This window comes from Sturnira hondurensis, unplaced genomic scaffold (genome assembly GCF_014824575.4).
Source record: "Sturnira hondurensis isolate 20B ecotype Veracruz unplaced genomic scaffold, ASM1482457v3 Scaffold0017436, whole genome shotgun sequence".
Lineage (NCBI taxonomy): Eukaryota > Metazoa > Chordata > Mammalia > Chiroptera > Phyllostomidae > Sturnira > Sturnira hondurensis.
In genome coordinates, this window is record NW_028090067.1 from 12,062,708 (window position 1) to 12,077,388 (window position 14,681).

General features: G+C 50.9%; 1 protein-coding gene across 1 annotated transcript in view; it reads left to right on the top strand.

The window, feature by feature from the left end:
* The window catches only part of RFX4 (regulatory factor X4), a 136,331-nt gene that overhangs the window by 59,273 nt on the left and 62,377 nt on the right, over positions 1–14,681 (top strand). Inside the window, exons 5-6 of the mRNA XM_037068420.1 lie at positions 9,486–9,547; positions 13,535–13,748. Of these exons, the coding sequence (XP_036924315.1) occupies positions 9,486–9,547; positions 13,535–13,748 (276 nt within the window). The remainder of the gene's footprint in view (positions 1–9,485; positions 9,548–13,534; positions 13,749–14,681) is intronic.

Genomic DNA, 14,681 nt, shown 5'->3' on the forward strand with positions numbered 1-14,681 from the left:
GCGTGCAATTCTTCCGGCTGCTCTTGGCTCCGAAGGACCGTGGGAGCAACTGTTCTAAAAATGTCCCACATCACACACACACTGCCATCGCCGCCCTCACCCTCTCTCATTATCGTCTTCGGAATTATTCCATTTTCGACTTAACCTGTATCTTACGTAACTCACCTCATTCCAGCTCAATCAGTGAGTGATGACAGGCTTTTGTCAGACTCTCATACGCGTGACTGTCATCCAGTCAGCACGGGGACAGTCCTGGACCTTCGGACTTTCTGAAATTGTCAGCCATGGCACCTCTCGGGGGACAACAGGCTGGCCGTTACCTTCCTGACCCAAGGGGTTTTCACGGTATCCTGCATTCTTCCATACGCACGGTTTGAAATTCCATTCCTGCCTTAATGCGGTAGGTAGGAATTTCTGAAAATTTGGGGAATTTCTTTTGGGGAATTTCCTGCAGCATTTTATCCTGTGCACCACCAGTGCCTGGCACCAAGTAGGTGCAACCACCACCCCCAAATTTTCAAATGGATAGAGTTCCATTACCAGAGTAAGATGATTTTGGCAACTGTTCGTTTCAAGATGGTAGCACCGAGGTAGGGTGTTTTTAAAAATCTCAATTCGTACCACCAGGCTTCATGATTTTATCTTCTCCCGAAAAGGAGCTACATCTGCCGTCAACAAAGAAAGCGAGTGTCCCACTTTCAGACTTAGAGTCGTGACAGTTAGAATCCCTGTGATGAGCCCCTTTCTGTAATCATTTCTCTCTTGTTGAGAAAACTGTGTTTTGTAAGAGAAGGCACAAGACTTCTACAATACACTGGTCATAAACCAGGAACATGTCATTGTATGAGTTTCTAATTTCTTGCCTTTGGAAAAGCTTGTTCTTTTCCCACACCCAGATGACCTCTGACACGAGACCCCCAGCTCTCGTGGGTGCACTGTTTGAAGTACAGTTGACGTTGCGCGCTCACGGGAGCTTGTCACCTCCAAAGCGTGGGAGGCTCTGTGCTTACCCCCTTACTCTGGATCCTCTTTTGGATCAGTTCTCGTTGGTGGCAAATCTTTGCCTGCAGAGGGTGGATTGAGTTTGAAAAGCATTTGAGAAAGCCTTTTTGCAGAGCCGTGCTGATGACTAAGTTTAGAGATCAAGCTGGACCAAGATCATGCAGCTCGGGGTCAAAATCAAACAAGGTCTGTCTGCAGAGACCACGTGGCTCTGCAGTCTCCTGAGGCGACCCCTAGAGAGGACGTGCACGGCATCACACCCCATTAGTGGACACCTTGCAGGCTCCCGTGGTGTCAGCCACAGTGAGAAGCAGGAGAGGAAGTGGCGCCAGGTTCCTGCTTCTCCCCCGGCGGAGTCCGTGAATCCGAGCAGCCTCATCAGTCACCGTGGATCCCAGCTTCTCATCTGTGAAGCGGGGATCATCGTACTCGCCCACACCGTTGTTTGTGGGGTAAAATTTCATCGCCAAGTGTGAAACACCTGGGGAGTGTGTGGTGCCCAGTGATGCTCGGTGGGTGTCGGTTCCTCGTCTCACACTTTCCCACCCGTATCTTAAAGGAGGGCAGTGGTTTGCATATGCCATTTCAGGAATGCTCACCTAAAACTCATGGTTTTTAAAAATTGAACCCACAAAATTATGTCAGGAAAGCCTGAATGCTGAATTCCCTTCAACCCGGAGCAATGTGCTGTACTGGGAGAAGAATGGCCCGGGGAGATGAATAATGTGACCCCTCCCATAAAAGCTGCAGAGAGAGGCGTTCTCCTGGGACCCCCTACTTCCCACCCCCAGCCCTGTGGAGCACCCCCCTCCCTGTCTGCCAGGCTGAAAGAGAGAAGGGTGGGATTCCTGAGTAATTAAAGGGACTTTGGAGGGCTGGATGTGGCGGAATGTTAGATCACTAGCTAGATCAGCATGTGGTGTTCTTTAGGCAGGCTTCATTGAACCCGCACAAAAAAAGAAAGAGGGGCTGCCTGCCGTCTGCTCATTTATCAAACAGTGGAGCTCAGCTCTCCCAGCTCCACAAAAGTGTTGGACTGTTTGCCGAGTCTCGCTCCAGAAATTAAAAGCTGAACAGCCATAGCGGGGCTGAACCAACCCTGCATTTTGAGACTCAAACTGAATTGTGCTGGGCTTTGAGATTCCTGGACCGGTTGATTATTTGGTGAAAGGAACGGAGAATAATTTGTAATTTGCAGCCCATAAGATACAGTTAAAAAGCAAAAAAAAAAAGAAGAAGAAGAAAAAAAGCAAACCCCATTCCCACAGGGTTTTGTTGGGGCTGGCAGGGGGAGGCCGCTCTGCACCAGCCTTTCTTTGCTCAGAGTGGGAAAAGTCTTGACCTCCATTTGGGCAGAAAGTGATGTGGTTCAGCAGCGCCTCCCCCCATCCCCCACCCCAGCTCTCCTCAGAATTCCTTTCTTCTGAGTTCTTTCTGTGAAATTACCTTTCTCTTTTTTGCGAGGAGGAGGGGAAGATTTGGCTTTCCAATATGTGCAGATCAAAAGTGTTTTTACAAACAGAACTGAATATTCTAACCATGAAAATATACTGCTTGGGAGGCCACAATGTATGGCGAAAGCCCAAATACTGGTGTGAATGAAGATCCTCCGAAAATCCATCAAAGGACCAAAGGCTAGAGTGCCGTCCGTCAGTGAAAAGAACGGGCTAGGAAATGAGGACTAGTGGACGGATAATAAGGGAGAGGTGTCCAGCTTCACCCCTCGCTCCAGCCCCTCCCTGGCAGCTGGTCATCCCCCCTCCCCCGCCCTCCCCGTGCATGGGCAAGCCCGTGAAGTCCCGGCTGGGGTGGAACTTCCGCTCTCCTCCCTCTTCCTGCTTCTGGCTAGTAAAGCCCAGGAGACAGGCTGGGGGTCCACTCCCTCACTCGCTGCACCCTGCCACAAGCCTGTAAGCTGAGCAAGTGTTTAGAAACCTGATGTTCAAATAGAAGAAAGAGAACCAGTTCTTTTGGAGTGGGGAGGACTTGTCAACTTAGCACACTTTCAAAAGAAGTAACGCCCTTCTACCCCTCGTGGAAAGCAGTTTGACAGTATGTTTAGGAACCTTGAAGTCTTTCTCCCCTTTCATTGAGCAGCTCCCCACTTGAGAAACTATTATGAAGGGGAAAGACAAACCCAATCAAAGCATCAACAATAAAAATAAAAATCGTTATGCAAATGGCATTGCGTATACCATTATTTACACTAACACAACATTGGAAACCACTTCAGCGGCCAGCCAAAGAGGAACGTTCATTTACTCTGTCTGTCCTTTATTGAATCAATGAATGAATATACGCAGCCATAGTATGTCCGGCCTGGACCGCCGCAGTGGCCTCTGACTGGTCTCCCTGCTTCCGCCCTTGCCCCCTACTGTCTCCTCTCCACACAGCAGCCAGAATGGTCCTTTGAAAGGTAAGTCAGACCTTGTTCCCCACCCCTCTGCTCAAAGCTCCCTGAAGTCTCCCGTCTCATTCAGCATAAAAGCAGCAGTGCTTACGGAGGCCCAGGAGGCCCTTGTGAGCCACGCTCATCACGAGCACCTGCTCTGCTCCAGCCACGTCGGGTTCCCTGCTCTTCCTGAAGCCCGTGCAACAAGCTCCCACCCCAGGGCCTTTGCATGGGCTGTCTCCTCTGCCTGTAGTTTCCTTTCCCCAGATAGCCACAGGTTTTGTCCCCTCACTTCCTTCAGGTCACCACTCAGATGCCACCTTTGATCACGGAGTCCTTGTCACCCTAAGTAAAATAACCCTCACCTCCACAGTCCCTGTTCTCCTGCTTTGTTGGTTCCTCTCTGTAGCACTTATCTGATATAAGACATGTTGACTTTTTTATGTGTTTGTTTGGTCTTCTACCACTAGAATGGAAACTTCCTACACAAAGGCTGCTTCTGTCTTGCCCAGTGTTCCATCCCGCAGTGCCTGGCACAGTGTCAGGCCTGTGGAACAGCTCCATAAATTCTTGCCGTTGAACAAAGCCAGGCTGTACCCCATGAGGCATCCTATAGTGGTCACAGGGGCCACAGCTTCTCAGACGGGGGAGAAGCAGTAGAAGACGAAGCTGAAGTCCAGTTCGTGTAGAGTCTCGTAGGCCTGGGTGGGGACCTGGTAGAGCTGAGCAGACTATTGGTTAGGTGTGAGGGCCGTAGGGGCCACACACCCATGGTCACTGAAACCAGACAGGTGTTTCAGGAAGGAGGACATAAAGGACAAGCTAAGATTTGAAGGCTGAGTAGACATTATGGAGACAAAGGGCATGGACAGAGGGTTCCAGAAAATGAGAACCGCCTATGGGAAAGGCCAGGGCAGGAGAGAACACGGTGTGGTCATAAACCTGAAGAAGTTCCATGTGGCCGGAAGGGGGCGCTAGGGAGAGGGTGAGGGGGAGAGGCGAGCTGGGATGAAGACAGGACTGATGCAGCAGAAGCTGGGGGCTGTGGGCTTTGTCAGAGGCCTCACAGAGACAAGATCGTGTGGGGGCCTGACTAGACACAGAGGCGACGAGGAGACCGCCACAGCCACCCAGGCCTAAGAGCATGGCCCCAGGTCTTGTGGAGATGGGAAAGTGTGGGCAGAATCAGGAGTCCTTCAACCTAGGGGAGGGAAGGCTGGAGCTCGGTCATGGATGGCAAGTAGCAGGGGCCACTGTGGTTTGGAGAAGGAAGAGCTCTTCCCTGGGCAGAGACCAGGAAGGCTCTTCATGGGGGAGTGGAGCCCGCTGGGCGGGAGGGCGGGAGGGCGCACCCGGTGAGGGAGGTGGGGGTAGTCATATGTGGGAGGTGGAGAGAGTGGCGGGGAGAAGGTGCAGAGGTGTGGAGCCCAGAAGCCAGGAACCATTCAGAGAATCGATCAGCACTGAGTGGTCTGGTCTAAAGGGAGCTCCGGGCTCCTATGAGGACATTTTAAGAGAGAAGGTAGAAGCTGAGAGTGGAGCTGCGCAGTGGTGTCTGGGTGCACTACTGAGTCAGCTGGCCTTGGAGGGCAGTCGGGGGCTCTGAGTAGACGGGTGGGCGATGATCTGGATGATTCCCTCGGGGACCTCTGCTACCCAGATAGAGGGTAGCACTTTTCTTAGCACTTTTGTTAAGCAGAGAAGTGTTTTCTTGTCTGGTTCCCACTTTGCTGGATGCAGGTAGATTTAATCTAAGGGGAAGCAGCAGGCTGCCTGCTGACGTCACAGTCGTCTCAGCTGTGTCCCTCTTTTGCTTGCATATCGGGGACAGAGCTCGCAGACCCCGTGCGTAGCAGAGGCCACCAGCACGTTTCTGGGAGGGTAAAAGTGGGGGGATGGAACAGAAATCTCCCCTGAACAATAGATGGGAGCAAGACGGTATTTCATCCTCACATACACCTAACATGTATAAATGCAAGACTATAAGATAGAAGAAACAAAGGCTGCTGTTAAAAGAAGGAATGAGGGGCTTTGGGGCACCTGCGTTCATCCAGAGGCAATAATACTGTGGTAGCCGGACCAGGTACTTCCAGCCGGAAGTCTGCATCTTGTGTGCTGTGTGGCACCCCTCGGGTTACTTAGCCTCTCTGAACCTCAGCTGACTGTACAGAGGGAATGGCAGTGGGACCTGGCTTGCTGTAATGGTTACCTGAGATAATACATGTAAAGTCGTTGGCACAGCGCCTGAGCCAGGACTAGACCCCAAAGGCCATGTGCCTAACCACTGTATATTGCAGCCTCCCAACTGGCTGGGAAGACAGATGCGGGGCTTCTATGGCTTCATGGAAGGGTTCTGGGGGAGTGGGAGAGGCTAAGTGGAAGAGAGGAGTTCCTCGGGGGTCAGCGGGGCACAGCATGGGCCTGACACCCAGGCAGAGGGAAGAGTGAGTGCCTGGAGCTTGGGGAGCAGGTGGAGGGTGGGGTGGGTGGCTGGGTGGGAGGCTGGGGAATTGAGCTGGGGTCGGTCACCCCGGGGGCCTTGTGGACCAGCCCAGGGGGCTGGGCTTTTATCCACGGTAGGTAGCAAGAAGGCACCCACTGTTTTCAACCAGGAAATGATCCGACCTGGATTTTAGAAAGATGCTGCTGGTGGGGCAGCATGACCGACCGCAGGCAGCGCACCCCGTTAGGAGGATGTGTCTGTGGTCCAGGTGAGAGGTCCCGGGCGTGAGGCAGTGGCGCGGGAAAGGATGGGTCTGGGCTCTGCAAATGGCTTGGGCGGAGTCAACAGTGCGCCGGGTTTGGGAGGCAATGCTGGTCGCAAAGGCGGTAAAGCTGCGTGTGTGCTCGTGCACACAGCATTCAGAAGGAGCACGTAAAACCCATCAGCTACGGAGGGATCAGAGTTCAGTTGATCAGTGAATTCACAGACCCTGTTCTGTGACTTGGTAACTCCTCAAGACCATAGAGGAAAAAGTTATAAATGCGCGGGTTGTGCGTTTTCTTGCCTCATAGTGGTGGAACCATCGGCTCCAGAAACCTGTCCTCAGTCCCAGCGGCTGTCTGTGCGTCTCTAGACCAGTCTGTGGCCCCTGGTCCCTGAGCCGAGGGCTGGGGACTGCCATTTGCTGTGTGGCCATTAGGTGGGCCGCTACTATTCNTCTGTGACTTGGTAACTCCTCAAGACCATAGAGGAAAAAGTTACAAATGCGCGGGTTGTGCGTTTTCTTGCCTCATAGTGGTGGAACCATCGGCTCCAGAAACCTGTCCTCAGTCCCAGCGGCTGTCTGTGCATCTCTAGACCAATCTGTGGCCCCTGGTCCCTGAGCCGAGGGCTGGGGACTGCCATTTGCTGTGTGGCCATTAGGTGGGCCGCTACTATTCTGATAAACACTTAGAAAGGTGGCAGGACTTTGCCCATTCTCTTCAGTCAAGTAATACTAAAGCTTAGCAACCCAAAATGCCACTTTAAAAATGTCGTTGTAGGGTATCGGGAATGATTTTTTTGAAAAGGAAAAAGACAATTACTATAACATTATGGTATATTTTTGGTGCTTCTTTCAAAATGAGCTTGAATTTCTTTTATCAGTTAGGCGAATTTCTAGTAAGAAAATCCTTTCTACTTGCAAAAAAAGTTTTCTTACACAAATATCATACAAAAACCTTTTTTGCTCCACCTAACAAACATCCATTTTTGTTTTTCCATAATCCCTTTTCATTCCTGTATTTGTCCAACTTGAGTTATAACCACAACATAAGTATAGTTCGAGTTCTGCTATTTCGTTTAACATTGTCATCAGCAGTTTGTGTTGTGACACAGCTTTTGTAACCATCATTTTTAATGCCTGTGCAATATTTTATTGAGCACATAGCTAATCGTTTATTTAGCCAGTTACCTATCACTGGAGGTTTCATTTGTTTCTACTTTTTCATTCTCATTAGTAGTCCTGCACACAGCTTTCTCTTATTTTAGAGTATTTTCTTGGAATCAAGAGATGAAGAATTATGAATATTTTTATTGCAAAATTGCTTTGGGGAAGGCCCGCACTCATAAACAAGGTTCTCAGCCACAATTGAGCAGTTCAGTCCCCCTGCGCTCTCGACAGCCCCTGATGTTACCGTTTGCTAACCGTCAGCTAATACAGAGCATTCAACACGGCACCTTGTTACCATGCCCACGTGCACGGGAGAAGTCTCCCAGATGGAAACATAGGAAAATCTCTGCTTTTCCTCAGCAACTGGCATGCGTTTATCTCATAGATACAGGGACACTTGTAGCTTTTTGGTTTTATCGCCTTTGCTTGGGTAGGTAGGAAACTCAGAACCCAAATCGTAACCCAATTTTTAAAAACCAGCGAGAAGACTTTCATGGCTCTGTGTTTCTCCTTCCCCTGTTTATCCTCCATCTCTACTGACACATCTGCAGCTGTGCCTCAGTGGGCCTCTGTGAGTGGATGCCTCAAATCTTGGCTCCAAAACCAGCCCCGTGGCGGAAGTCTGGCCAGCGCACATGGCCAGAGATGGCGTGGCCACCAGACCCTGGCGTGGTCTCAGACGGCACAACAGGACCGAGTGCTGCAGGGCCCTATCACTGACCCTGGGTCAGGCCTGTTCCCAGCACACTGCATTGTCCTCGGGTCACAGATGTTTGGGAGGGACATAAAGTGAGAAGCCCACACCCTTAGCGTACAGGGGTTAGGGTTAAAGGAAGCAGGGATACGCTGCCAACAAGAGTGATGCCATTAAAGAGTTCAGAGAACCCTCGCAGCGTGTCATTCACTGTCGCACTGCGGGATAACATTTTAGAATCCCTTTTTACCTTCAAAAGTGCTGTCCACTGTCATCTTATGAGGTTCTCTAAACGTTCTTGGGAGGAATGCAGATTTTTTTTCACCCATGATTGAGGCCTTACTAAATGCCAGGCACTGTTGCAAATTACTTATATTTACTTTTTTTTTAGATTTTCACAAAAAATTATCTAAGGTAGTGGTTATTGTTGCTCCCATGTTACAAGTGAGGAAACTGAGTCATCTGAAGGTTAAACAACTTGCCGGAGAGGTGTCCTGCTAACAAAAGGCCGAACTTGGACCTGATCCCTGCAGCCCAGTTCCAAAACCTTGGCGCATGACCTTTGCCCCCCACCTCCCCGCAGACACCAGCACTATAAATGCCAGGGACCAGGCCCCTGGCCTGTGTTTTCCCCTTGGCATATGGCCCCTCCTCCCAGGTTTCTGGTGGGTCTGCGTGGTTGTCCTGGGCAACAGAAGCTACCTTCCTCCACTCTACAAGAGTAAAGCTTCCCCATCCCCTCAAAGCCAGGGGTTGGGGGTCATCCTTTTCATTCAGTAAATAAGGACTAACCTCTTCACTCCTGCCAGGACCCTGCTCTCATGGAGCTTCTGGTCTAGGGGGGTGGGAGGGTGACAAAAAAAGCCCTTGGAGGGTGAGTGAACGGCTTGCTTCAGAGAGTGCTAACTGGGGAGAGGACCTAAAGCAGAGCCTGTGATGGCGAGGGGCAGTGCAACGGGCTGGGCAGAGGGACCTCAGCCAGGGCCCGCATGTGTTGTAAAAGAAGGAGCTCTGCTCTAAGGTTAAGGATCAGGTGAGACTACAATGCAGGCAGGGGGACTGGCTGTGCACACCTGGCTGTGTTTCAGGAATAGGGAAAAGAGGCTGAGCCCCAGGCCAGGAAGGGTGAGAAGGGGAGGAGCCGAGGGCCAGGACTGAGCAGGGACCAGGTTCCGGAGGCTGCAGTGGGTTTTAGTTCCAGGTGTGACAGAAGCCATCGGAAGGCTTTCAGCAGGGGAGTGATGCGTTCTGGGTCCCCGGTATTTGCCCTCCATTGGGACTCAGAGGCACGAAGCACAGAGCCGCCAAGTGAGACCGCTTCAGGGTCCAGAGCCCCACAGCCACTCAGATGCTGCCCACCTCCCCAACACCAGCGGTCTTCACAGGGGGGTCCCAACAGGCTCCTTGTAAGCCACCATGACCAGGGTATGTTTTCCCCCTCCTTCAGATTGTGGTTTGTGAGACTCCATCACTGTGTTCCCACCCTTCCCACTGGGTAACTGACTCTTGTGTTGACTTACAGATCATAAGGCAGCAGTTTCCTCAGTTAACCACCAGAAGACTCGGGACCCGAGGACAGTCCAAGTAAGCACCGAAGCCCTTCCTCCCGCACAGGCCCCGGCCCCAGGCCTCGCTTCCTGAGCTCCGGCTGCAGGCCTGGACGGAAGCCCGCGTCCTGCCAGAGCACAGAGGAGCTTCAGACTGCCTGGCCCTCTCTCCCAGGACCCTGAGAGATGCTGCCCAGGGCCAGCTGGCCCAGCTGCTTTAAGGAGCCTGACTTTTAGCCGCCCGCTTCTAGGCATTTTTGTAAAATGTCTTGAGCATTATTTAAAGAAGCACCTTGTAGCTTCTTGGATTGTTTCCCTGAGCGAACTCTGCACTCCCAGGACCCAGGCAGCCAGCCACTGGCCTGTCCTAATAACCTCCGAGAGGGCTCACCGTTTACCATTCATTCATCAGCTCTCCCAACAAGCCGCCCACTATTTGCTTCACCCTTCCTGTGCGTCAGATACACGGTGCCAAGTGCTGGGACCACAGGAGCAAACAAGCCACTGCCTTCATGGAGCGTATGTTCTGGTGGCCGAGACAGGCAGAAAAAGGCAATCCGGTTGTGGCAGAGAGGGTTGGCACGGAGACTAACAAAAGGGGAGTGGCCCCAGACAGGCTTTCGGAGGAGGTGACGACCTGAGGAGTGAGGAGGGTGTATGGACGCCTGCCTGCCAGGTGTGAGCCAGCGGGGAGGAGAACTGCCTCCGCTGCTCAGAGTCACCCAAGTCCGCACTCACAAGGCGTGCCTCAGAGGCCGTTCAGAAACTGCGGGACTCCACTAGGCGGTCCACGAGGAAAGGTCTGGTGGCCGCGTGAGTTTATTAAGCCCTGAGTTTCACACACATTCCTCGAGGCAGGACCTCCCAGGACCTTCACCGTGCCGATGCACGAGGTGACTCCACTGAAGGGTGCCTTATAGTGTGACCTTTCTAAACACGGCGCCCAGTTAAGTAGCAGAGCAGCACATACTCACTTATAAACCACTGAAACTTGGAAAAAACAACCACCACATAGAGTTATAAGACTTGTGACCAAGGATGATGCAAAAGCAGCATGTCCAGTACTGTCCCCCACTGCCCCCCACTTGCCATTCCTGTGTCATCCCCACCCCATCCCCCACCCAGTGTGGCTTAACTTTGGAGCCAAGTGAAAGGAAGCGGGGTTCAAACTGGGAAAACCCCTCTTTGGTAAAGTTCTGAAAATACTGAGAGTGATTTATTTGTGGGGCCCAAAGCTTATGGGGGGGGGGCGATTAAAGATTTGTGCCGAAAATTTTTTAGCCAGGGACCTTTTGGACTAAATTTCTCATGAACTTCCAAGGTGACTATTCTGAAGAACAAATCTGGTTTGCAATGAGAAATTCCAGGATTGTTTTAAAATGAGGTTTGAGTCTTGGTAAGAGCACGAGTACAAAAACCAGATTCTGCCTTCCTCATTTGCACAGCGGTCGGTACGCAAAGGGCAGTTGGCAGTGCTGGGTGAACAGGTAGATGAGGGGGTGGGTGGGAGAATGCGGAAAGCATGGGAACGAATCATTTCCCACCTGCTCCTGGCCTAGAGAGGGTCGTTGGCTCCAATACATTGTTGCCCATTTTCAGAGTAGGAATAGTAAAGATGGAGCGGAAAGGTTTCCCATCCTCCACAAGCTTGGGGAAAGCTTCTCTGTCTACACACGAGGGCCCGGGGGTTTTGTTGGTCTTTCTCCTCAAGGTTGGCAAATTGGAAAATATTTCTTAAAAAATTCCGTGTAATCCATTTCATTGTCTCTTCTCCACGAGCATCTGCCAAGGTTGATCCCCTTCAGCCACTGGGAAGGTGATGAGGAGCTCTCGTCTCCGACCTGCCTCTCAGCCTTATAGTGAAAAGACAAAAAGCAAATTTACCTGGACAGACTGAATGGGGGCGGGGGTGGGGTGGGGATGGCCAGTGTGCGGACCTGCCCTCCAAAGCTGAAACAGAGAACTTAAGAAGAGATCAGAGCAATAGCTTCCTGTGGTGGTAGATTTTGGCAACACACACTCTGAAAAAATCCAGAATGGTCTGATCTGAGTTGTTATTGCCGTGTTGGTCTTAAGGAATGATGAAGGGGAACTTGGTAACGTTAAGGAGGCTCATCATAACTGTCTTCCGGCCTGACGGGCGCTCGGAACCTGGCCCCTCCCCCGCCCAGCCCTGGCTTTGGGTTGGAAAGGCAGTTATGACAGTTGGGAAGTAGAAGGCGCGGAGGACAGATCGTTCTCCACACAGAGAGAACTTTCTGAGAACCGCACCGACCCAAAATGAATTGGGAAGCCTTGGGAGCACCTGGGTACTGCATCCCGGGAGGTGTTCAGATAGAGGCGAGATGCCCGCTAAGCAGGAATATCTCAGAATGGTACCGGGGGCAGCGGGGGTGGGAAAGAGGGAAGGTTTCGTGTGCTTGACTCTCCCCTCCCTGGGAAGCCTGTCTCATAACTCTGAGTGCTTTCTCATCTGTATGGTGGTGTGGTCATCACCAGCCATACCTCTATGGGCAGGAAAGAACAGTTACTATGTTGCCATGTGTCTAGAAGCGAGGTCCAGAAACTATTAATTATAGTTTCTTAATGAATCATATGGGTATTGCTGTGTGATTGTAAAAATCCCTTCTAGACATAGGAAATCAGAATCTTTGGGGATGGGACCCAGGAGTCTGTATTTTAATATGGACTGTAGGTGATTCTTACTATTAATATAGTTTGAGAATCACTGGCTTAGTGATTAAAATTACTTTGGAGGTTCAAATCCTGCCTCTACCACTAACTCACTGGGTGATATTGGGTGTGTTATTGAAGTTCTCTGGGCCTTGGTTCCCTCATCTATAAAATGGGGGTGATAATTAGTTACAGCCTCACGGGTTTTGGGAGATGAAATAATGTGTGTGAAGCACTTAGTGCCTTGTGGGCCAACGCGATGAGCATCCCATTGACAATAGCAGATAGTGACAGTCCCTCCAACGCCTGGGGACCATAGAGCTGGGAATGTAACGCAGGTGTTTAACCCAGCAGGCCAGCCGGTCTCAGGCAGGCGCACATCAGAATTCCCTGGGGCGCCTGTCTCAACACTGATTCTTGGGCCCCTGTCCCATATTTTGAATCAGTCAGTCTGGGGCGGGACCTAGGAATCTGTGTTTCTTTATGACCCATGAATGGCTCTGGCAAACATCAAAGTTTACGATGCCGCCCTGCAGGGGTATTAGCACAGCCAGTGGCTTTGTAGTGGAACAGACCTGTGTGTTCAAGAGCCTGTTCTTCCCTGAAAGAGCCGTATAACCTTGAGCTTATTAAGCGCTCTTGCCTTCATTTTCTCATCTGAAAAAAAGACTGTAATAATCCCCATTTCATAGTATTATTTTACAAATTAATGCATGTACCGCACTTTGCCAAGTGCCTAGCACAGAGCCAGTTCCGAATAGCTTGCAGCTAAAATCTAAAATCCAAGCAAAATGCTGCCTCCATCCACAAGTTTCCATTGAAAACACTGCTATCGGTAGGGCCCCTCTGAGTCAGTGAAACCTTCTGGTCTTTGCTTTACATTCAGTGTCGGCAGAAACCCTGCATTTGTCTTTTTAAAGACACAGTTCTTTCAGACCATCATCTGTTGCCTAAGAAAACCATTCGTGGGTGGTTCGCAGTCACAGACGACACCCTTCTTCCTGGGTCCTCAGGGAGGGGAGACTCCACTGCGGTCTCCCTGGGGTCACACTTGGCTCGATACAAGAGACTCAGTACCAACGGAAAATTTTTCATCCCCTTTTGTGCTTTGCAAAGTATTTGACTTAACATTTTCTGTAGGAGGCAATTTCGGTTATTTTTACCCGTGTGATTGATGGCTGGCAACGTGGCACTTTGGTTCAGTTCCAGATTTCAGAGCTATCAAGCCTCACTGGAGAGTCAGCTCTTCCAGCCCCTGGAGGAAGGGCCCAGTCCCCCTTGGCCTTGGGCGCGCCCTGCTCAGGAGACCCCTCCCGGTAACCATGTACTCGGCTTTCTCTCTGCGGCCTAGGTACCATTACTACGGCATCGCGGTGAAGGAAAGCTCCCAGTACTATGACGTGATGTATTCCAAGAAAGGAGCTGCCTGGGTGAGCGAGACGGGCAAGAAAGAAGTGAGCAAACAGACGGTGGCCTATTCGCCTCGGTCCAAACTTGGGACGCTGCTGCCGGAGTTTCCAAATGTCAAAGACCTAAACCTGCCGGCCAGTCTGCCCGAGGAGAAGGTGACCATGTCTGAAGGGTGACCGGGAGGGGGGTCTCTCTTTTTTATACAACACATACATATACCACACACACTTCAACTGCCAAATGCTGAGTTAAAAAATATAAAGCTGGACATGAGAATCAAGTGTGGACTTGGATTAGTAATAATGTATCGGTCCATAACGTACCATATTAATATAAGATGTTAACAATAAAGGTAACTGGGCGTGGGGGTGTATGGGAAGTCCCTGCAGTATCTTCAAAACTTGACTACAAATCTAATGTGATTCTAAACTAAAAAGTTTGTCTGACCTACCTATCTACCCACCTGCCCACCCACCAACCTACCTATCCACCTGTGATTTTGCACTCAGTCCACAAAGGAGGGACCCCCTCCCCTCTAGACTGCTTTTTAAAGGATGAAGTTTACTCTCGTATGTGCTGCAGAGGGTGCGGTGAGTCATAGTTCTGTAGACAAAAGAGATTTGATAGGTGTAGCGCCTTATACTGTAACTTTAAAATTCTTGAGAAAAGTCTATTGCCAGGTAGATTCTGGAGGATTTCCAATGTCCTCTTTGTGATTTTGACAAAAGCACCTCTTCTTAGAAACACACTCTAGGTTTTAACTTTTCAATATCTTGGCTAATGAGGAGAGTTTAATTCAACAAGCCCTACGAAACTGTGCCATGTGCCAGGCACCGTGCTAAATGCTGGGTAGTAAGCCATTTTATTTCCCCAGAGCCCTCAGCACCAGGGGGTGGAGAATGGGGACCAAGGGAGAAACTCATGTTTTCCGCACCAAGGGTGAATGTGCTGATAGAGGAGCCCTCTCCAGTGCTGTGTGGGTCTGGAGAAGGGGGCTGCAGGTCAGCGAGCATCCCTGATGGGAATGAGTCTCTCCGGGGTCAGGGGGATGAGCAGGGGCGAGGTGGACCCCGGCCCCACATCAGGGA